This window comes from Daphnia carinata, chromosome 5 (genome assembly GCF_022539665.2).
Source record: "Daphnia carinata strain CSIRO-1 chromosome 5, CSIRO_AGI_Dcar_HiC_V3, whole genome shotgun sequence".
NCBI lineage: Eukaryota > Metazoa > Arthropoda > Branchiopoda > Diplostraca > Daphniidae > Daphnia > Daphnia carinata.
The window spans coordinates 786,394-807,199 of record NC_081335.1 but is presented as its reverse complement, the minus strand read 5'-3'; the positions used below and the strand labels follow the sequence as shown (position 1 = coordinate 807,199).

The 20,806-nt window shown below is 41.8% G+C and overlaps 5 protein-coding genes across 5 annotated transcripts; all 5 read right to left on the bottom strand.

Annotated features, from left to right (window-relative positions):
• Window positions 1-13: 13 nt before the first annotated feature.
• LOC130696276 (DDRGK domain-containing protein 1-like) lies at window positions 14-1,538 on the bottom strand. The gene is made up of 6 exons (XM_057519364.2): window positions 1,436-1,538; window positions 1,235-1,378; window positions 870-1,174; window positions 724-813; window positions 356-461; window positions 14-299 (listed from the first exon to the last, which is right to left on the bottom strand). The coding sequence occupies exons 1-6, from the start codon at window positions 1,524-1,526 to the stop codon at window positions 109-111; spliced, it is 927 nt and encodes a 308-aa protein (XP_057375347.1). The 5' UTR covers window positions 1,527-1,538; the 3' UTR covers window positions 14-108.
• Window positions 1,539-2,213: 675 nt separating this feature from the next.
• Window positions 2,214-3,295, bottom strand: LOC130696286 (deubiquitinase DESI2-like). Its single transcript, XM_057519378.2, has 5 exons — window positions 3,032-3,295; window positions 2,884-2,956; window positions 2,716-2,809; window positions 2,492-2,633; window positions 2,214-2,419 (listed from the first exon to the last, which is right to left on the bottom strand). Exons 1-5 carry the CDS (start codon window positions 3,161-3,163, stop codon window positions 2,252-2,254), a joined length of 609 nt encoding a protein of 202 aa, XP_057375361.1. The 5' UTR covers window positions 3,164-3,295; the 3' UTR covers window positions 2,214-2,251.
• A 500-nt stretch (window positions 3,296-3,795) lies between these two features.
• Window positions 3,796-5,665, bottom strand: LOC130696265 (uncharacterized). The gene is made up of 5 exons (XM_057519353.2): window positions 5,510-5,665; window positions 5,331-5,444; window positions 4,384-5,264; window positions 4,224-4,308; window positions 3,796-4,145 (listed from the first exon to the last, which is right to left on the bottom strand). Exons 1-5 carry the CDS (start codon window positions 5,603-5,605, stop codon window positions 3,840-3,842), a joined length of 1,482 nt encoding a protein of 493 aa, XP_057375336.1. The 5' UTR covers window positions 5,606-5,665; the 3' UTR covers window positions 3,796-3,839.
• A 288-nt stretch (window positions 5,666-5,953) lies between these two features.
• Window positions 5,954-8,932, bottom strand: LOC130696258 (heat shock protein 75 kDa, mitochondrial-like). The gene is made up of 13 exons (XM_057519347.2): window positions 8,685-8,932; window positions 8,535-8,617; window positions 8,324-8,473; window positions 8,193-8,264; window positions 7,957-8,126; window positions 7,794-7,903; window positions 7,648-7,721; window positions 7,240-7,586; window positions 7,031-7,178; window positions 6,807-6,969; window positions 6,575-6,733; window positions 6,286-6,517; window positions 5,954-6,202 (listed from the first exon to the last, which is right to left on the bottom strand). Exons 1-13 carry the CDS (start codon window positions 8,875-8,877, stop codon window positions 6,028-6,030), a joined length of 2,076 nt encoding a protein of 691 aa, XP_057375330.1. The 5' UTR covers window positions 8,878-8,932; the 3' UTR covers window positions 5,954-6,027.
• A 1,069-nt stretch (window positions 8,933-10,001) lies between these two features.
• Window positions 10,002-19,702, bottom strand: LOC130696248 (mediator of RNA polymerase II transcription subunit 12-like). The gene is made up of 8 exons (XM_057519334.2): window positions 19,148-19,702; window positions 17,460-17,930; window positions 15,852-16,142; window positions 14,258-15,736; window positions 12,842-13,234; window positions 12,327-12,777; window positions 11,859-12,244; window positions 10,002-11,797 (listed from the first exon to the last, which is right to left on the bottom strand). Exons 2-8 carry the CDS (start codon window positions 17,790-17,792, stop codon window positions 11,192-11,194), a joined length of 3,939 nt encoding a protein of 1,312 aa, XP_057375317.1. The 5' UTR covers window positions 17,793-17,930; window positions 19,148-19,702; the 3' UTR covers window positions 10,002-11,191.
• Window positions 19,703-20,806: the final 1,104 nt, after the last annotated feature.

Below are 20,806 nucleotides of genomic sequence, written 5' to 3'. Positions count from 1 at the left end.
TACCAATACACCATTATTATCAACAAATGGTTGGTATATTGATTCCACAATAAAAATAAAATTTTGAATTACCATAATCCAATAGGCGAAAACTTTCTTCAGTTTCGATTACAGCATCAGTTTACTATCACTGGGATTCACGTGCGTAGGCTGCATTTGTGGTCCCAATTGGATTAGTTGGTTGCTGCTTTCTGCTAAATCTGATAGAGAAACTCTTCCTCTTTGACGAATGAATTTTGCGACAGCCTCCATTTCTTCACGGGAGATATAAATGAATTTGCCGCGATCGTCAATCACACCTAAAAAAAAAAAGGGAATAAAGTATCAGTGCTATTATGAAATTAGCATATCTCACCTGTCAATGAGCCATCTTGAACAAGTTTTTGCAACCTATCAATGGCCTCTTGGGTTTTTAACTGGAAATGGGCAGCCAATTCTTCCAGCAAAACAATTTTAGTCTCCTAAACAAAATTTGGTTTACTTTATAGATCTTTGATACATTCGATTCCAAACATGTGAATGAGTTGCCTTTGGTTGCACGAGAAAAAAGTACTATTATTTGCGGGGATATAAAGCCGGTGATACTGAACCGACAGAGGCACTATAGTAAACTGAAAGGATGTTTTGAATTGTACACCGTCCAACTTAGTAATTTTTCTGATGTAAGCCAACCAGTACCTTGCGCATTTTTTTAGAAATTGTTACTGCTAACTATTAACTTACTCTGACATAGTCAACAAACTTTTGAAGAAGATTCTCTTCTGCAGACTCTTCTTCAGCATCAAAACCTTGCTCTTCCACTGTGAAAGCAGCCTGGAAAATGCATATTGAAAAAATTTAAATGTAAATACAATTTAGTTTATCATTACCTTCATTTTTAAATATTCCTCATGCTCTCTTCTGATTTTTTCCTCTGCTTCCCTCTTAATTTGTTCTTCCTTTTCTTTCTCAGCCAACTCTTCGAGTTCTTCTAATCTTTTTCGTTCTTTCTCTTTCTCGAGCTCAAGGGCTTTTCTCTCTTCCCTTTCTTTTTCTTCAGCTTCTCTAGCTGCCTTACGTTCTGCTTTAGCCTCCAATTTTGCAAGCTTTTTTTTCCCAACTTTCATATCACCCAAATCAAGCAATGATGTTGATGTTTCATCATTAGAATCCTCTCCGGTACCACCGTGATTTCCTTTATTTTAGACAACCAAATAAAAAAATTGGAATCATGATAAGTGACAATGTTTCCAACCTGCATTCCCTTGTTCATCTTGTGCTTGTTGTCTCTGCCCTCTATTTCTCAAACCTATCCTATTTCGTGCAGCAACTGCTCTTCTTATTCCGCCAACAGCTGCGATTTCTTCTTGCACTTCAGGTTGTTCATCATTATCAGCATCTACAGAAAACGGAGATTTATAAAAGAATGTCTGATGTTATAACTTTCTTTACTTACTGGAGGTAAACTGTTTCCGCAAAAATGTTAAAAGTATGATTATTAGAAACAAAACAACAGCAGCAGCTGTTAATGCCACCGTGTTGTCCATTTTTTTCAGACGGCCTTAGAATTTACGCCGCGTAGCGGTGATTGCAAGAAGTTATCCCGAAAATTTAAATATTTTTTAGGTTGGAAGATTTTATAAATTAAACAATATGATACAATCCTTTGCTTGTTTTTATTTTCGCAGCTCCGTATAACACGATCAGATTTTTTTAAAAGAAAAAACAAAGCATTAAAACTTTTAGACGGTTTTATTTGCGGTTTTCCGTTCCACTTGATGAGGATTCTCCAACGAAGAAGCAACCAGGAAAACAGAAGTTAACTTTCCGCAGGAACTTGGCGAACAGATGTATAGGCAATAAAAGGCCCATGAAGTCAATATCATAACACAAAACACACCAACGTAAAATCAGGTAAGATACTTTGTGTGTATTTCATCAATTTCATTGAATTGCGCTATAATGTGTGGAACGAGTGAGTCTATGGTACGATGGTTTTTTAGACAAGTGTGGCAGTTGAGAGAAACTGGGTCCGAAAGAAAAGAGATAAGTTATAGCATGGAAGTGGAATCCCTTGGCAATAAGATGGATCGACGCGTAATAATCTGACAACTGATGATCTAGAAGTGCAAGTTTTCTAGATCGTACATTATCCATTTGACTTGATGATGATGGTTTCAAAAGAAAGCAAATAGGAAAGACTAGTACGATGAACAATAGAGAACGATGGGGGGAAAATATTTAGGGGCGACATACGTGAGATTGTTGACTCCTATTTCGGTTGAAGTTCACCACCGTTTTCATTTCGTTGGTTTATGGTCTGTTGCAGAGCAACAGGGGTTAACCATTCCTGTGGCAAACATCTCTCCAAAAAGGGTATACATGTGCTCCAGTATGCAAGCCTGTTTATCCATGATGGAACTTCTTTTCCACACAAGATCTGGAACAATATGCAACAAATGGTTAGTAAAAGCCTGCAAGAAATATTTGTATGAATAAGTCATTTTAATACTCCTGTTAATGCGCTTGAAAAATGGTTACAGTTTCTGTTCATTAAGTGGTATTTGTCTCCCCTAAACTCTTTTCCCAATTCTGTTACAATACGCTGAACATCCACTTCAGTGAAATCTGTGTAACCTAGGTGAATTACTTGCCTATAAAAGAATTAGTCACCACAAATAGTTTAAAAATTAACACTTAAAAAAGAAATTTCATCATTATAGGAACTGGCTATACTTGAATTTAAACTGTTCTCCCAGTTCTTCTGCATCTCTGGGAGTGATTTCAAATATGCCTGAAAACGGGTATGGGTGGCCACCATATGCGTATTCTGAAGATTGGAACCAAATCAGTTTTAAACATGAATAATATTGGTTCAACTCCTCATCAGAGGCAAAAAAATACCTGTTCCATAGATTTCAATTCCTGAATGAAACACCCCTATACCGAGTGAAGATGTATAACCATTGATCCAATACTGCAATTATAAGATACAAAACCTACAGTTAGCCATGAAAGGACAAACAAGTAGGCAGCTTTTGAAATGATTCACCATATCATAGACATTTATAATGACAGGTTCTCTGGCCATTGTATCGTTCAGAATAACTTGGTCTTCATCAAACCAACGCTGTTGGCCTAAACAATCAAATATTCGAAAGTTACAAGAATCAAATTTTGACATTCACTGATGAAGGTTAATAGTAAACCCAAAAACTATACAACAATGGCGAGGAATTGAATAAAAAAACGTAAAGTAAATCACAAGACAAGCATTCGACTTCGTACCCCGCAGCGAATTGAACGACAATGGCATGAGACATTTACAGATGCACTAAACGACGAAAAATACATAAGCAGAATTTTGCGTCTTGTTCTTGTAGGTCATTCTTACGAAATATGAACCACATGCGATTGATGCGAATAATCATCGTTATATCTTACTTAATGTAACCATGAAGTTTTTTTATACCTTACTACCTTTACCTTTTTACCTTAACCTTACTTTGTAATGAATCTTAATATATTTTTTAAGACTGTTAACCAAATTCCGACGTGTTTTGTTACACTATTCCTTCAGAAGTACATGGAAGGGTGACAACTTAATTTATAGGGAAAAAATGTATAAAATAAAACCGTATAAAAAAGTACCAAAAAAGTATCACGGCGAATAAAGGTTAAACACAAAAATAAAATATTTACGCGTTCTATAATGGCGTTTTTTTGTTTTGTTTTGTTTTCTTTGATTTTTTTTTTCTTTAATTCTTTTTTTTTCAAATTGGTAAATGATATGGATCAAATACATAACAAACTGTGCGTCAAAGGAATTGGTAAGGGCTACCAAATAAAATCCCTAGCCCTCACTCCAGCCCCGCTGCGCATACGACAATATGATCTTTTTCATAATCCATGTGGCTAATGGCATCACAGACAGCCAAACCATCGCAGACGTAACCAAAGACGGTTGAAGTTCTATGGTTAACTTTTTCATCGTCAAGGTGAATAGTGAAATCGGTCGATACGATGCAGCATTTAACCAAGGAGTAGTCACGTTTCAGTTGGAAAGATATAGCGCCTCGCGTCTTTTTCAATGGAGACTCATCCGCCATGTACAACGAGTCCTGCCCCCGACTTTTTCTGCCCATTATTAATGTTTTCGGTTTTACCTAAAAACACAATACAAAACAAAAATTTCAAGATTAAAGGACTTTTCAAAAACAAAGTGATATAGCTTTTTTAATTACGTGATAGATTACGGTTCCTTGGTACGATAGCCCTTCCGTAGATGAACAGCATTGAATGAATTTTTCGCACATAACAGGTGCCACGCTGAATGAAATAAACAAAAAAGAAAATCATAATGTTTCGATTGCTCCCTTTGAATTTCATCAATACAGGACTCACTCTGGTCGAATTTCAAAGATGACCTTTCCGTACTGTTTCCCATTTACTGCTATAGCCAAAAATGCCTTTTTGTTATGCAACTGTTTGAACGGCCTCTCTGGTGGAGTGTTAAAAACAGTAGGTGGCAAGTTTGGTGGTGGCACGGTTGCATAAAACGCGTTTTGCTGTGGTGGGGCTAATAGGGGGATAAAATTTCCTGTTTTACTTGGATGATTTACATGCGGTTTCCTTTGATCAGTCGGTTTGTTAGAACCGAAAACTGGTGCAGCCTTGTCTGTTTTCCACGTTTGCTTCTCGTTAGGAGCTTTCGGGCGGGCTCCTTTACCACCCTTAATGGTTTGTTCTGTGGGTGTCTTTAATTCGGATTCTTTTCCACCCGCAAATTTTGGTTTCGATTCCCCTGAAGTTTTGCCCATGCTCTCTCCGATTTTAGCTTTTTCGTTCTTGTTTTTCCCAAAATTTTTATCTTGATTATCTTCTTTTGAAGCGACTTCTGCCTTTGTTTGGTTCTTGGGCGTCTTGTCCGGTTCGGATGGAGTAACAGCCATAGACATATTCCAGTGCTCCTTCTTCGTGGCCGAAAGAATCAAAAATGACAAAGACGTTAAAAGTTTTGTATCCTGTTCGCTTGGCCCTTCAGAGGGAAAATTAAGAAGTGCCGCATCAAACAAGGGAATGGCCAGCTTTTTTCCATCGGAAGTCTTTACGTCCATTGACACGACAGCGTTGCGGATGGATCCAAACGTCACCAATTGCTCCGACGTTTTCTTGGCATTGATTTTGGAATAGGTTAATAGCTTATTGTACTTTTGGAACAACTTTTCCCTTTCATCTGAAGACCGCTTCTCTTCTGACGACACACTCAAATGGCCTTCTACTTCCTGTTGAAATTAGAAATACCTTATAGCAGATTATTTCTGGTTGTCTGCAATTTCAGTTGAAAGAACCTTCAATTGTTTTTGCAGTATCTTTGTTTGTTTTTCATTCTCTTTACAACAACTGCTAACTTGTTGCAGAAGACCTTGAAGGGCATTTTCAATAGCTTTCCATGTTAGTTCAACCTGTTAAGAGATTGCTCTTAATTGCATAGAAACTACGATAGGACGCGTTTATTGATTTTCCGTACCTCTCTCTGCTTACTCAGGTCTCCGTGCAACTGACTCTTACAGGTGACGAAAAGCTTTTTCAGACCAATTTCAGCCAATTCGTCACTACCCTCCATTTTCTTTCTTCTTTCTTTTTTTTTCCTTGTTTGGAGTCCAGGTTGACAAGTTCTTTAAAACAACTTTTTTAAAACCAGATATTACTTATTTTATAAAGTTAACGTAGAAAAAAAAAAACTTATTTGATAAACCGAAATTACCACAAGGAGATAGCCGCCGTAAACCTTTTCTTTCGCTGTCCTATACGAACAAACTTCCAATAGATAGAAAAGGTTTTTTTTTACTGTGCGTCGCAATTTCGTACTTCACCCCGCGGCTTATCAACGTTCTACAACATGACGCGATAGACGCAGACTATTGCAAAACTATTTGGGACTGCACCAGTAAAGGTCTAAATTACTGAAAAATTTTACAAGACGAATGACTTATTTATTAAGTAGTTAACTAGGAAGAACATTTGCTATAGGATGGATAATTTTTTTTAGCATTTTTCTAATGCTAATGTTAATAATTCGTTCATATTGGCAACGACTGGCCGAGCATCGTCCAATAATCCTGCTGACACCATGGCATTGGCAAAGAGCTGATTCGCCAGCAAAGTAGCCAAACCAGGGTTCTCATCTTTCAGTTTATGCATTTTCGTGATAATTGGATGCCTAGATCAAATTATTAAGCCAACATGATAACCAAATTATGATGTTTAACAAATATCTGATGAAAACAGATAAAATGATCATACTTTGGATTGATTTCCAGTTGAGGTTGAAGTAACTTATAGCGTTGCTCTTCAGGTACCGATTGTGATTGGGTACGGACGAAATGCCTCGCAGCTCCCATTTCTTCAACAGTTACGACGCAAGGATGTGATTCTAACTTTCGTGTTACTTTTACCTTTGCGGCTCGACCGGACAACGTAGCCGACAACCAGGTAATGAGATCCTCAGTCGCTTTGCTATCCAAGCCGGTGGTGCCTAAAAAAGATCGGCTCATAAGAACTGCTACACAAAATTGATTTCACAAAGTTTTACCAGTTTCGGAATCAGTTGATTGATCTGCAGCAGACTCTTGTCGCATCTCTTTTTCGACGGACGTCAAATGTTTGCGATCAAATTCGCGCAACTGGAGGAGGACAAGCTCATCATACGGCTCAAAGCAGAACAGAACTTCTACATCTCGTTTCTTCAGAGCTGTAAATAATTTGGAACATGTCTTGTGAAAATAAATGAATAATAATAATTAAAAAAAAATAATAATAAATACCCTCAAAGTAGGCTGATGACTCGGCTAACTCGCGACTAGGGGCGGCTAAGTAATAAATATCCCTCTGTCCTGGCCGCATTCGGTTGCAATACTCGGCAATGCTGACCTTTTCTCCAGGGGCTAGTTGAGATGATTCGTACCTCAACAATTTAGAAATCTCTTCCTAGAAATACAAGGCAATTTCAGTCACCGCATTTGTTTCATATAATAGCCATATCACATACTTTTTCTAGTTGTTCATTAGAAGACAAAATGCCTTCTTTAAGGAATATGCCATAATCACGGTAAAAACGTTCGTATTCATCCTTGGCCTTTTGTGACTTGTCATGTAGGAAACGAAGTATTCTGTTAGTCAACACTGTCCGCAGTTTTCTATCAAATGAATACAATTTGTTAAGTCAGTCGAATAACGATTAAACAAATAGGTGCTCACCGGATAAGGGCGCCTTCCTGAAGTAATTCACGACTAAGATTAAGCGGAATGTCTTCCGAATCGACCACTCCTTTGCAGAAACGAAGCCATTTAGGGAGAAGGTTCTCGGCCTTGTTTTTTATCAAGACTCGCCGGCAGTACAGTGCTAATCCAGCGTCGGATTCTCGACTCATTTCAAATAATCCAGGCTTGCCCTCTGGAAAGTATATTAAAGCACGAACATTCAGTGGAACATCAGTTTTGTAGTGAAGGACGAAACGTGGACGATCATACGAGTCGGAAATGAAACGGTAGAATTCGTCATGCTGAACAGCCGTCACTTCTTTGGGATCCATCAACCACAACGGCTAAGATCAAAGAGAGGTGAAAATACAATTATAACAATTGGTAACAAATGTGGATCAATACCTGAACTGTATTAACCACTGTTCCATTGACAGAAACCGGGCTGCCCACAAAATTGCTATATCGTTGGATAATGTCTGCATACCAGAACATGAAAGGCTTATATTTGTTTAAATGAATTTTGTAAATGATTATGGACAGTCACTTACCTTTGATGGTGTCCTCCTGAGAAAAATTGGTGCAATCACTCTTGAGGTGAATAATGATTTTGGTTCCAAGTTTAGCCGTTTCGTCTTCAGACAATTCGTAGGTTCCCGTCCTGCACAATGAACATATAGGGAAGGCAAACTATGTATAATATGAAGGACTAACCCATCTGAGCTCCAGTGCAATCCAACACTGCCGGGCAAGGATGATTTGGTAAAGACATCAACCTTTTCTGCTACCATGAATGCTGAATAAAAGCCAACACCAAACTGACCGATAATATTCGATACAGAGTCTGGTGCTCCTCCTTTGCTTTTCAGTTGCTCTATGTATGCCTGTGGCAATAGTTTTACATGCTGAACTCTTTTGCTTTCAGGAGTGTTTAATGGCTAATAACTTACTTTTGAACCTGATCTAGCAATTGTTCCCAAGTTGTTAATAATTTCTTCCTTGTTCATTCCTATGCCACTATCCTGAAAGTTACTTAATTTAAAACACTATGTAGCAGTGAATTGGATGGATTTATCAATACCTCAATAGTTAACGTTTTAGCCTCCTTTTCAGCAGTAATTTTGATTTCCAATGGTCTTTGACTGTTTTCCAAAGCTGTTCCAGTAAGAGACAGATATCGGAACTTCTCTAATGCATCAGAGGCATTGGAAATGAGTTCCCGAACAAAAACCTATTAAGCCAAAAGGGAATGAAAATGAAGGCTAACACTTTGTTAATGTGAAATGGCAAACCTCTTTTTCAGAGTACAATGATTTTGCCACAATATCAAGAAGCATTCTGGTTTCTGCCTGGAATTCTCGTTTTTCTGGTGCAGCTGATAAACATTAAAAATAGACGGTTAATTGAGATATTTCCTGAAAACGAAATTAGTTAAAAGTTACTTTTTGCATTGCTTTGCTGTTCATTCCTCACTAACGATGTTGTGGACACAAAACGATTTAAATATTGATCCGTGTTTAATGCCGGATTTTTTAAAAGTAACGTGGAAGTTGAAGATTGTGGAATTCGTCGGAAATTATCCGCCCGGCGTAAAAGTAAAGTAACTGCACGTGACAATCTCATGGAAGCCGCCATTTTTCCCAATCTTTTATGTTTTAAACTAACAACATAAGATCTGAGGGTGTCTACTATACAGAATCTTTTGAATGTAGGCTGATGAAATATTCGAATTAAGTTTCAAGACTTTCGACCCCAATCAAATTAATGACTATTTATCTTTGGATAATTCCCACTGTAAGCAAACGTGTTCATTTCATGAATGATATCCTTCAAATTCAAGAAACAAAAATGAATCATCCTTAATGTGTTGGTTCTCGGTTGTTTGAAGTGTTGTTTCGACTGTCTAGTGCAAGGGAACTTGACAGGACTTTGGGTTGTTGTTATGATAAGTTACATCTTTCAAAAAAAGTAGCAAAAGAAAAAAACAAAAGCTACATGATGGAACGTGAGACGTGAGGGCGATCATGTTAAGTGACCGCCAAGTGCGCTCGGCAACAACGAAAATAAAAAATTTAAAAATATTCGTTATATGTTTTGAATTTCACTCTGCCAATAACTAATAAGGACATGTAATAAGACGACCTCCTATACACATAGCTGGGCAGTAGAAGAAGCAGCAGCGAATAGAGTGAGAAAGAGAGACGGATGATAACGAAGGGGAAAAGAGAGTGGTTTTGTCCAGACAGAGGGGCCAAAAAATTATTGTCCTTTATGGTTCAAGGTTGTTATTCGATTCCTGGACGATGTTACTCTCTGCAAGTGTACATACACACATATACATGCCCGTGGCCTTTTTATTTCAAGGATTTCCCCACCCTTCTTTTCTTATGCACGCATACAAAAATTGAAAAATGAAAACAAAAACCCCATTTTCTACGAAAAAAGTCTCGCTTTATCTACACAGCGCAGCTACTAGAATTCCAGAACGTCATGGTCGGACAATTCTGTTGCTGGTTTTTGCCAACTTATTACACCGCAGGTCCGTCACACGAGTTGATTTGGTGTGACATCAACAGCACGTCTATCAATAGAATAATAATCTCACAGTTATACACATATAAGCAATTTTCAAATAAATGCACAAGAAGAAATTGAGGCCAGTTGACGAAAGATGGCAGTGCCACCTGGTAGTATCCCAATATAGCACGGAGCTAAAATAAAACTTACTAAAAATAAAACACTCGCAACTCGCTCCGCAATTGGTCATTTAACATAGTATATTGCATAATTCAGAACAACATTATTTTTGTTTTGGCGCGAGAGTATAAAAAATATACACACAGCTCGTTCGATCATCGAAAAAAAACAGGGGGGGAATTATGTAAATCGGTTTCGGGAGAGTTTATTCGAAAAAGGAGGTGGAAATTCCGGTAAGAATGTCGGTGGAGGAGGAAGGCGTTGTTGTGAAAAAGTTGTCTGTAGGAGAAGTCGGAAGAGAAAAAAAAAAAAGGAGATATACTGGCACTGTTTTGATCATTTTCTGCAGTGATTTTCGACTTGAGAATTTGTGTGCGCGACAAACCGAATTTGTTTAAAGAAAATATGGGGCGAATAGGAAAGAATTGAAGATTTTGGTTTCATATTTTTTTTCGGGAGCGCAGGAGTAAAAAGGACATGAGGAAATTGAGAAGAACATCGTCAATTCCCATCAAAAACCCCACAAAGTCGTACTTTCGCTTGAAAAGAAAAAACTAATGTTTAAAAAAAAAAAGATAAACAACAACGCACAGTTTGATTTGATTGGTTTCAGGGGGCGGGGTTCTAGGGGGGGAATATATAAATCAAGAGCGAGGGGAAAATGAAGAAAAACACGGTAGTAGTATCAAATTCAATTCAAAACGAGGAGAGAGAGAAAGACAAAATTATAATATGTTTATCGTCAGTCGTCTTGTAGTCGACTCTTCGAGCCAAATTTGAGAATGGAGGAAAAACAAAATTCGAATTTTTTTTGAGTTGAGAAAAATTAATTATAAAATTCCTCTTCTCTCTCTCTCCCCCAAAATACAATATAGTGTGTATATCATCAGCGTGAAAAAAAAAGGTATTCTTTTGGCTCTCTTTTGAGGAAAACCGAAATAAAGGAACTTGCCATACATTTTGTCTTTATGGATATGAGATGAGAGCGGATCAACACGAGAGTATAAAGTCAACGAGGAGAGAAAGAGAGGCTAATATGCTACGTCACCGAGCTTTTCAACACACGCACACACGCAGTCACAACACACACTTTCGTCGTATAAATTGTGTTTTTCATTTGGTTGAAGTCTTTTAGGTGGTTCGCGCGCGTAACACCACCAATTTTTGAATTGTCAATAGGAAGAAGTAAAAATCATGGACGGGCAGGTGGTCGCGTGCACACACACACAACGGAAGAAATAACAACCTCCTTTTATAACGTGTCCAACAAGCTGAAACCCACTCCGGTGTCAAAGGAATTGAGCAGCTCCTGAGCGTCGCTACCAAACTGGCCGCCATTGTCGCCGGATATATTATCCAAAAATTCCAAACTGAAGTCACTGTTGTTACTAGAACTGACACCGACAGCACTATTGTTGGCGGCTTGTTGAGGATTGTTAAATTGCTGCTGTTGTTGAGGTTGTTGCGGTTGTTGAGGTGTCTGCATAGTTGCCTGCTGGCCCATACCGCCGGCCTGGGACTGTTGATTAAACTGTTGCTGCTGCTGGGCTGCTGCAAACTGTTGTTGAGATTGACTGGCAAATTGTTGTTGTTGCTGGCCCGTATTGTTAAAATGCTGTTGCTGCTGCTGAGCAAATTGCTGTTGTTGTTGGTTGGGATTGAATTGCTGCTGCTGAGCAAACTGCTGTGCTTGGCTAAACTGCTGCTGTTGTTGAGATACTCGCATGTGTTGTTGCATGCCTCCCTGTTGCTGCATTTGCATACTTGTCATTTGCATTTTCTGCTGCATCATGGCGTTGCCCATGTTTTGTGAATGGAGCATTTGCTGCTGCTGCTGCTGTTGCATAGTCAAAGTCACCTGTACAACAGCAAAATGAGTCAAAACAATTGACAACGGGCACTATTTTCAATCAACAAACCTGCTGCTGTTGTATGTTTTGTCCCTGATTTCCAGCATGCATGTACGACGTCTGTTGTTGCATATACGTTTGCTGCTGCATTCGAATGTTGTTGGGGTTGTTGGCAGCAGCTTGCTGTTGTTGCTGAAAACGTGCCATTTGCTGAGCTTGCTGAGGCTGTTGAACTTGTTGTTGAACCTGCTGCTGCTGTTGGACTTGCTGCTGCTGCTGCTGTTGTTGCATAGCCGCCATTTGTTGCTGCCTCCAAGCATTCATACCGTCCGGCCCGACAGTGACGTTGGGTGGCCTTTGAGCCCGCACCATCGGATTGCCACCATTGTTGTACTGCGGTCGGTTCATCATCATGTTGTTGCCGCCGCCACCGTAACCTCCCATGTTGTTCATACCTAGACAACCGGAATAACAACATTTTTTTATTTAGAAAAACGACATTTCAATATGACGTCATCGTGAAATAAAAATCTTTACCCATCATGCCCTGCGGTTGTTGCTGTTGCTGAACCTGCTGTTGAGGATAGTTCATCATGGGTCGTTGCTGCTGTTGCATCTGTTGCTGTTGCAGCATCGGGGACGTATTTCCATTGGGAGACGGACGTCCAACCGCTACCGCCTGAGCGGCCACCATCGGTCGGATACCTGGCCGGATGGCCGGTGGATATCCTCCTCCTACTACCCCTTGCTGTTGCTGTTGATTGCCAGCAGCCATCATACCCATATGTTGTTGGCCCATCATCACATTGGGTTGTTGTTGTTGCTGTTGTTGGTTGGGTACCACTGCTGCGGCCACAACTCCACCGGGTGTCGAAATTCCACCGGCCATCATCGGCGTTTTGTAATCGGGCGGTGGCGGGCGAGTCATTCCCTGTTGCTGCTGTTGCTGATGTTGTTGCTGTTGCTGCATCATCTGCATCCGCATCATCTGTGGATTTTAAGATAGACGTTAATTACGTGACTTGTTTTAAAGGGGCAGTGTTGCAATTTACCTGTTGCTGTTGCTGGGCTTGCTGTTGTTGCATGGCTTGTTGTTGCTGCTGGGCCGCCTGTTGTTGGACGCTGAGTGACGCCGGCATTCGCGTATTGGCTCTCAAATGTTGCTGAGTGAAATTGATGGTTTGCGTTTGGCTGGCCGAATACGTGTACGAGTTCTCCATTCCTGGTTGTTGTTGCTGCGCTTGTTGTTGTTGCACAACTTGCGCTTGAGGTTGTTGCTGCGCTCCAGACGGCTGTTGAACGGTTGCAGACGCCGTTTGATTTTGATAAAACATCGATTGCTGTTGCTGTTGTACCATCTGCTGTTGCTGTCTCATTTGCATGTTGTTCATACCGGCGTTGACTTTGACATCCGCTGACATTTGCATGTGATGAGACGCCGCCATCTGGAGCAAACGAATAAAAAATGTCGGTTAGTTTTATTATTTTCTTTTTAAAATCGAAAATGAACTACTTGACAAACCGGCCACTAGATGGCACAATAAGCTCATTTAGAATTAACTAAATAACAAGGCATATTTGTATGTTGGTACGTGAGTTCTTAGAAAAACACAGTATAGCATACATATATATATATATATATATCTATTTCCAAGGGAGGGGTATAGTGGGAGGGAGAGCCCTGAAGGGGGAAAATGTCCAATGACCGAAAAGAGGCCACTCAACCTGTGTTTTTTCCATGGCCCTCTTTTTTTTTCTCTCTCATTTCTTTCATTCTTCACTTCTTCTTCTACCGTTTCGTATATGCTCTCCCTCGTTCCCCTTTTGTGGGCGATAACAACATTCAAGAATTGAAACTGAACTTTTCTCTCGTCACACACAAAATGAATGGAAACAACAACAACACACAACTTTGGGGTCGTGCGTACATATGTACGCACACTCAATAATGCGCACATATTTTTTTCCTTCTAAAATATTAAAGAGGCCACCATCTCGTTACAACTCCTTTTCAAAAACTCGCTAAAAACAAGTCACATTCTTTAATTTTCGTGTTGTTGTCGCGTTTCCTTCTGTCCCCAACTTCCGCTCGAGTGATTATGCGGATGAATGTGGAATGTTAAGGGAAGAGAGAGACAGAAAAAGAGAGAGAGAAGGAATGAAAGAATTAAAAAAGAGGGGCGACACATCCGGCGACGTTTTGTGCTGCCTCCGTATGTTAGTTGGGTAAAGTTAGACGCTGCGGGCCATTTTTTTTGTTAAAAACTCGGGTCTTTTTCTTCTTGTGCTCCGGCCGAGTGAGTGAGCGCGCGCGCTTTGCTCTCTACCACTGACCTTGAGGGTTATAATATCCCATGCCACGAATACCTCCTACTCCCTGGCTTGCTACTTACTACACCGGACCTCTTTTCTATTGTCATGAGGAATTGAGGGCATATCTCCCCACAAGAAAAAAAAAATGTTTTTACCTGGATTTGTTGTCCGTTGTTGTTGCCACCGCTGCTCATGTGCATCTGTTGCTGTTGAGTTTGGCTAAATTGAACGCTGGCCGGAGCAGCAGCCGATGGTGGAGGTGTCCTAGTACTACTCGTATTGCTACTTGTAGTTGTACTCGTCGGTGTAGGCGCTTTGCGAGCGTTAAATTGCTGTTGTTGTTGCTGCATTTGCTGAGGAGTAGGTGGTCCCATCGGGCTCGTCTGACTCATTGGAACAGGTGATGATTTGGCACCTGGGACTTGATGCTGGCCACCAGGCATACCTTGCTGATGCTGTTGTACTGGCCGTCCAGGTCCAGGGCTGTTTCCTCCCAGCGGTGAATTGGCAAAGTAGGGCATTTCCTTCTTAATCATCGGACTGTTGGGACCATAACCACCTTGACCGGTGTAGGGTGCTCGATTCATAAACTGATTGCCTTGCTGTTGTTGTTGTTGCTGAGTTGGACCTTGTGCGGGCGCATTATTGTACTGCTGAGGCTGATGTTGTTGCTCTTGAAAGTTGCCCCGCATCCGCATGTTATTAACGACAGGCGGATGATGAGGAGGAACTAAAGGTGCACCTTGATTGGCCATCGTTGGAGGAGCCGAAAGACCCGTCGAGGCCTGGTTCATCGATGCAGGAGTCATGCCCATTTGGGCTTTGTGTTGATGCTGCTCCGCCATCTGCTTCAACGTCAATGCAGCCGGACTCAATTCCGGACCTCCGGAATTGACACCAAACGGTTGCGGCATTTGCCTATTATTCATGGCGCTGGCGGCGCCATTATTGTTGTCGACCGTCCTTTGCTGTTGTTGGTGTTGTTGAGCGATGGGCGGGGTGTTGTTGCTTTTCGTCGAATCAACAAACGATCCAGCTGGCGCGCCAATCGTGTTGTTATTAAACGCTCCCGTTGTCGACGATAGCGTGGCCGTACTGCAACTCGATGTTGTTATACTCGCCGTCAAGATGGATGACGACGTGTTGTTGTTGCTACTGCAACTACTCGAACTGTTCGTACTCGACTGGGCGTTCATGCTCATGGACTTGCCAATATCCAGCATGGCGGCCTGGATTTCCCGATCGGCCGCTTCGACTTCCTCCTGTTTGAGTCGCGAAACGATCGAGTCGACGGTGCGCGATCCATCGCTTATCATAGGAGCGCCAAACGGATCGGACAGCAGCCCTGCTACACCTACACCGCTCTTGATATTCGTGTCTGTCGTGTCGAAATCGAACTCCTCCATGAATTCGGGTGGAAGATCGTGTATCTCCGAGATCAGATCTTTGAATGTGTCGGCGTTAATGATGCCGTCGGACGTGTCCTCCGAAATGAACCGTTCGAGATTGGCCAAATCGGCGGCAGTTTCGTCGGAATCGCCGTTCAATTCGGCCATGAAATCGGGCGTATCGCAGCGTTTCTCCTTTTTCATTTCGGGCGGACCGCCATCTCCGTTGGATGGCGACACCTGAGTCTGTTTTTTTCATTAAAAAAATTCAGTTTTAAATTAAATTAAATTTAAAAAACGCTAGCGCAAACGATAATGACCGGAAGAGAATCATTGATAATCATCGTAATTTAAAACTCACCTCGCTCTTGACGGATGTGTTGGTGAGCGTCTTGACGGAGACGCTGGTAGCGCCAGAGGCGCTAGCGGTGAACTCGAGCTGCTGGACGATTTCCACCGAGAATTTGGCCGGGCCGCCGCCAGAGGCCGTGGCCGAGGAGCTGGCCGTCGTCGTCGTCGTGCACTGGATCTTTGCGGCCGGTGGACCATCCGACGAGGAGGAGTGCTGTTGTTGCTGTTGGGATCCGTTCATCCCGGGCTCACTCCCTCCTCCATCGCCGCTCTCGTCCAGCGGACGCTTCCCGTACTTGTTCTGATATAAAACAAAATCGTCAGATTTTTCTTTATTGATTGATTGATTTCCCTCCAAATATGTTTGAAATGTGTTGCAAAGGGAGAAGGGGAATAAAGGACACACAAAAAAAGAAGAGGAAGAGAAAATGGTTGCCGGGTCGATAATCGAATGTCGGTGTAGGAAGAAGGAAAAAAAAAAAAGAGAGTCAAAGCCCCCCTCCCCTCACTTCACTCTTCTTTTTTTGGCGGAGTAGGAGGCGGACAGTCAAGGAGAGTTAGGGAAGGGTGGTATAGGAGAGACTACTAGTCCTCTTTTTTATCCACAGCCAAAAAGGGGATCAATAGTTCGCGGCGGAGTAGGAGGAGGAGGTGGGCCAAGTCCTTAACACACACCACCACCGGGATATCTCACAGAGTGTGTGACTCGGTCCCTCCCGATTGGCTACCTGGGCCACCCCGTGACCGGGGGCCCACCCCCCTTTACTACCCCCTGCACACACACACACACACACACACACACACACACACACACACACACAGACATACTGGTGTAGTAGTACTCTATCAGTGATGGCTCGCATCAACGCCGCTGATTGGTCCGACACGATGACGAACAAGAAGTTGAAGAGAAATGAGAGAGCGCGACAGTTCTCTCTTCTTCGCTTTTCTTCTTCTTCCTCTCATTCTGCCCCGAGGTTCAATACCTTTCCTTTCTTTCTTCCCCTCTACGGTCAAAGAACCTTGTGTGTTCCTCTACGGCCATTCCTCTACATCTAACATCCTCCGCGCGATGGCAAAATACAGGACAATGAGGTCACCGACACAAGCCGCTTGACCCGATCATCATTGCCATCACGATATCCTCCCCAACTCCTTGAAATTAATCTGCACGGAGAAACATTGCAACATTTGGCTGTTGCAATGTATCTATTACTTCGGCAATGTGTGCTAAGCAACACACAAAATTGCGGAATAAAAAAGAAGGTTCGTTTGCGCTGGTTTCGCTACCGGTGATGGTGGTGAACGACCTCTTTTGATCGCATCTGTTTAACGGTTTTTTTCTTCTTCTGCGGTGCAGTTATAATCTTTTTGCGTTACTCTCTCACGCACAAGTCCATCACATTCTTTTAATTGAATCTTTTTTTCTTCCAACAAATAGGGAAGGAGGAGTGCGGAAGGGGTAGCAGGAATCAATGATTCAGCCAGTGGGCACACACACACATATAGAAAGAGACAAAGAGCAACTCCCCCCTTTCCACCCAGCGTCGCAAAGAGTCAAGGGGATCGATGTGGTGTAGAATATAAAAAAAGAGGAGGTTGTATTATTTTTTCTTACCGACTGCGTGTTGCCGGCGTGAGTCTCCGTAGCCGGTTTACGTTCGGCGCTGGACGCACCACCACCGCTACTGATACTAGTAGTACTACTAGTAGAGTTGTTATTATTGCCGCCGCTGCTTTTATTACTTTTGCTGCTACTCGTCTTTTTCGCTTTGGGGTCCAGATACTTTTGTTTCAATGCGAACGACTCTTGCATTTGCTGTTCGCACAAGGCCGGTCCGATCCGCTCATAGTGCATAAATCGATCTTGATGATCCTTGGTGTAGACTTCGACTCGCCTCCGCAGTCGATCCACGGCCGCCTGACGTTTCGGAGGCAGCACCTCCGACATTACTCCGCACGCAACCAATAATCTTATTGGCTGCCCGCGCTTAGCTCCACATCCGTTGAGGCTCCTGCTCCGGTCGAACCGATTGCCTGCTGCTCAATCTTTTGTCAACATCTTTTTTCATGCTGTATTCAGATCAACCTGTAACAACAGAAAGATGCACTTTTTTTAGTATTTGGTTACTACTTTGAATACGTAAGCAAAAAAGACAATATCTTTAATGGGTCAATCAAACATTTTGTTTTCAAGTATACAAAACATTGGATGTACCAAAACAACACACAAGGTCGGGGATAAAGCGCTACAAAACAAGACAACCTTGGACTCTTTCGAACACACTTGGATACGGTGGCAGTAGTGTTGTGTACATTAAAAAACACACACAATTTGTTTTTTTCTTGTCGTAATATCTCACTCTCTCTCTATGGAAATTCATATTACAACAATGAAACGAAAATAATCATCACACCAAACGTGTCATATATCTTTGCAATGCCCAGCAGTAGAAAACACTGGAGAGAGAAAACAATGTAAAAGAAGAAATAATAAAAAAAAGGGCCACTTGTGTAATGAGACGATGGGTTTCCAAATGATGGCCTTGTCTTGTCTACTGCTTTCCCTACCCCTCCCAATCTCCTCTCTTTCCCCTTCCTTCCCGATTTTCCTTCTCTATTTCGAAAGGGAGTTTCTCGCGCGCTTGTCAAACAACACCACCTAGCGAGCTGGTTGTCAACCACTTGACGCGTCACTAACTGGAAATGCTGTAAGAGAATAGATAGGAAGAAAAAAAAATAGGAGGAAGGGGGAGACAAAATATTTTCTCTCTCCCCACACCCCGCGCTTCCCAAAACTAACCCCTGGTAGGTTCCAAATATGCTGAGGCTTTTTACACACACTCCCCTCCCTGTAGAAAAGAATAAAAGCCTTAACCATTCAAATTTCTGTGTTAAGAGGTCTGTTCAATGAACAAAACCAAAAATGGAAGAAACCAGAAAAAAACAAAAAAAACCTTTCGATTGCAACCGGCAATCAATCCAAAACAGAACGCCGAGCTATATAAATTAACACGTTTTGACCTCCCAATCCGATGCGCCTTCACATAGATACACACACAGTGAAATATTGATTGCAATCTCACACTGGTGTTGTGTGCTACGCGAATGGAAGATACCCCCTACCTCTCAACTGATTTGAAAAAGGAAGAAAACAACCGGCACGATGAATTATTAGACCTAATCAATTGCCTATTATATGACTAAACAATTACTTACTCAACAGGTTATAACACAATGCTAATGCAATATTCATCGAGCACATGTCATAACGCCATTTTTTTTTTAAATGATATGATTGCATACCTGCATGCCAAGTTCAAAACGATCCACACAAATGATGGCGGCTGAGTAATAGACCGGGCTGTGTAGTAAGTATTTGTAGTGAAGTGGTAAGTCTTAAATTGTGCAATAATCCCAAGACACGAGACTCGGCTTGCTTTTGGCCAGATTCCAGTCGACACAGAGACACACACTGCAACACCATAGACACACACACACACACCAACACATACACACGTCCAACACGTAACACACTCGTTAGATATGTCCCCACAAAGTTTATGCTTGCGCCAAAAAAATTAAAGCAAGGAGACACACTCGACACAGACACCACACTGAGAAATTATTCAATTTGAAAAAAGAAAGCCAATCGATTGAGTCACTTGAACGTTTCGGATGTGTGTAACGGCGATGTTGGTCTAATTATTCGTTGAAATAGAGAAACACATAGAGATCGATTTCGTCGGGATTTCGTGTGTGTGAGTGTGTGTGTGTCTGTGATTGAAGACGAAAAATTTTTGTTCGGAGAAGTTTCTGAGAGACGGCTCTCGATCAGCAGCAAGTTCGACACTGAACACAATGCCACATTGGAGCTTGAGTCTCCCTGCCTCCCCTTCCCCCTTTCCACCCCACCCACATCACCCCTTATACGTCTCTCCTCCCTTTTCGCTCTCCTCTCTTCTCTCTCTCTCTCTCTCTTCTTATTCTGGGGAGGGAGGGGGGGGGGCGCGCTTGAGCTTTAGCCGTCGGCACCTTGACCTACACTCGGCGTCAGGCTTAAATTCAAACGGCTATTGCTGCGTCGGCTGCTGGTTTGTACTGGGGAGGTAGACCGAGGAAAAAATGCGTCTATATGTGTGTAGATGTATGGGGGATATATGGGGTAATTTTTTTCATTTGGATTGGCTGTGGCGCTACGACGGAAGGCCACGTAATTCAAACGTTGAACAAAATTCGAATGAATTTCGATATAAATATCTAAAATATGAAGAAGAAGATTTTACAGAGAGAAAGCTGAACGATGACGTTTTCGTGTATTAACAGGAGAGAGACGGACTTGACCACATTTCACTTCAAAACCCAACGGAAAGCCAAGCGAAAAAAAAAAAGAAAAAAAGAGAGAGGGAACTCGCTCTTCTCTCGCATGCAGCGCCACAGCGGCCGTTGTTGCAGACGTCACCCGTTTTTCCTCTCTCTTTCGCCTCTTCTATCTCTCCTTTCATCCCGATTTCCTCCCTTCCCTCCGCTTTCGTTTACAGTTTCGGCCACGGCGCGTCTTACTTGAAAATTGTTTTTTTTTTCTTCTCTCTTTCTGGATTTTTCTTGCGGTGGATTTCATTTATTGAGACACATTTTTTTTTGTTTCTTTACGGTTTTTTGTTTGACCTCTCAACTGTCATCTAGCGGCCAATATTGTCGACGACCAGTCATGTTATGGAAAAGTCATGTTTAATGTTGCCTGAATGAATACTTCATTATTGTTACGTCAACTAGGGGAAACATTTTATTCTGACATAATATGCAAAATACTACGTGAAACGCACGAACGAGAAGCATTACGGTTGTGCCATTAACTGATGACAATCTAGTCATAAAATGCTAGGCTTAATAATAAATCATCCAAGGCCGCAGTGCAGGTCGCACGGATGACTAACGGTCGTCGACAGCTAGCCAGGAAAAAAA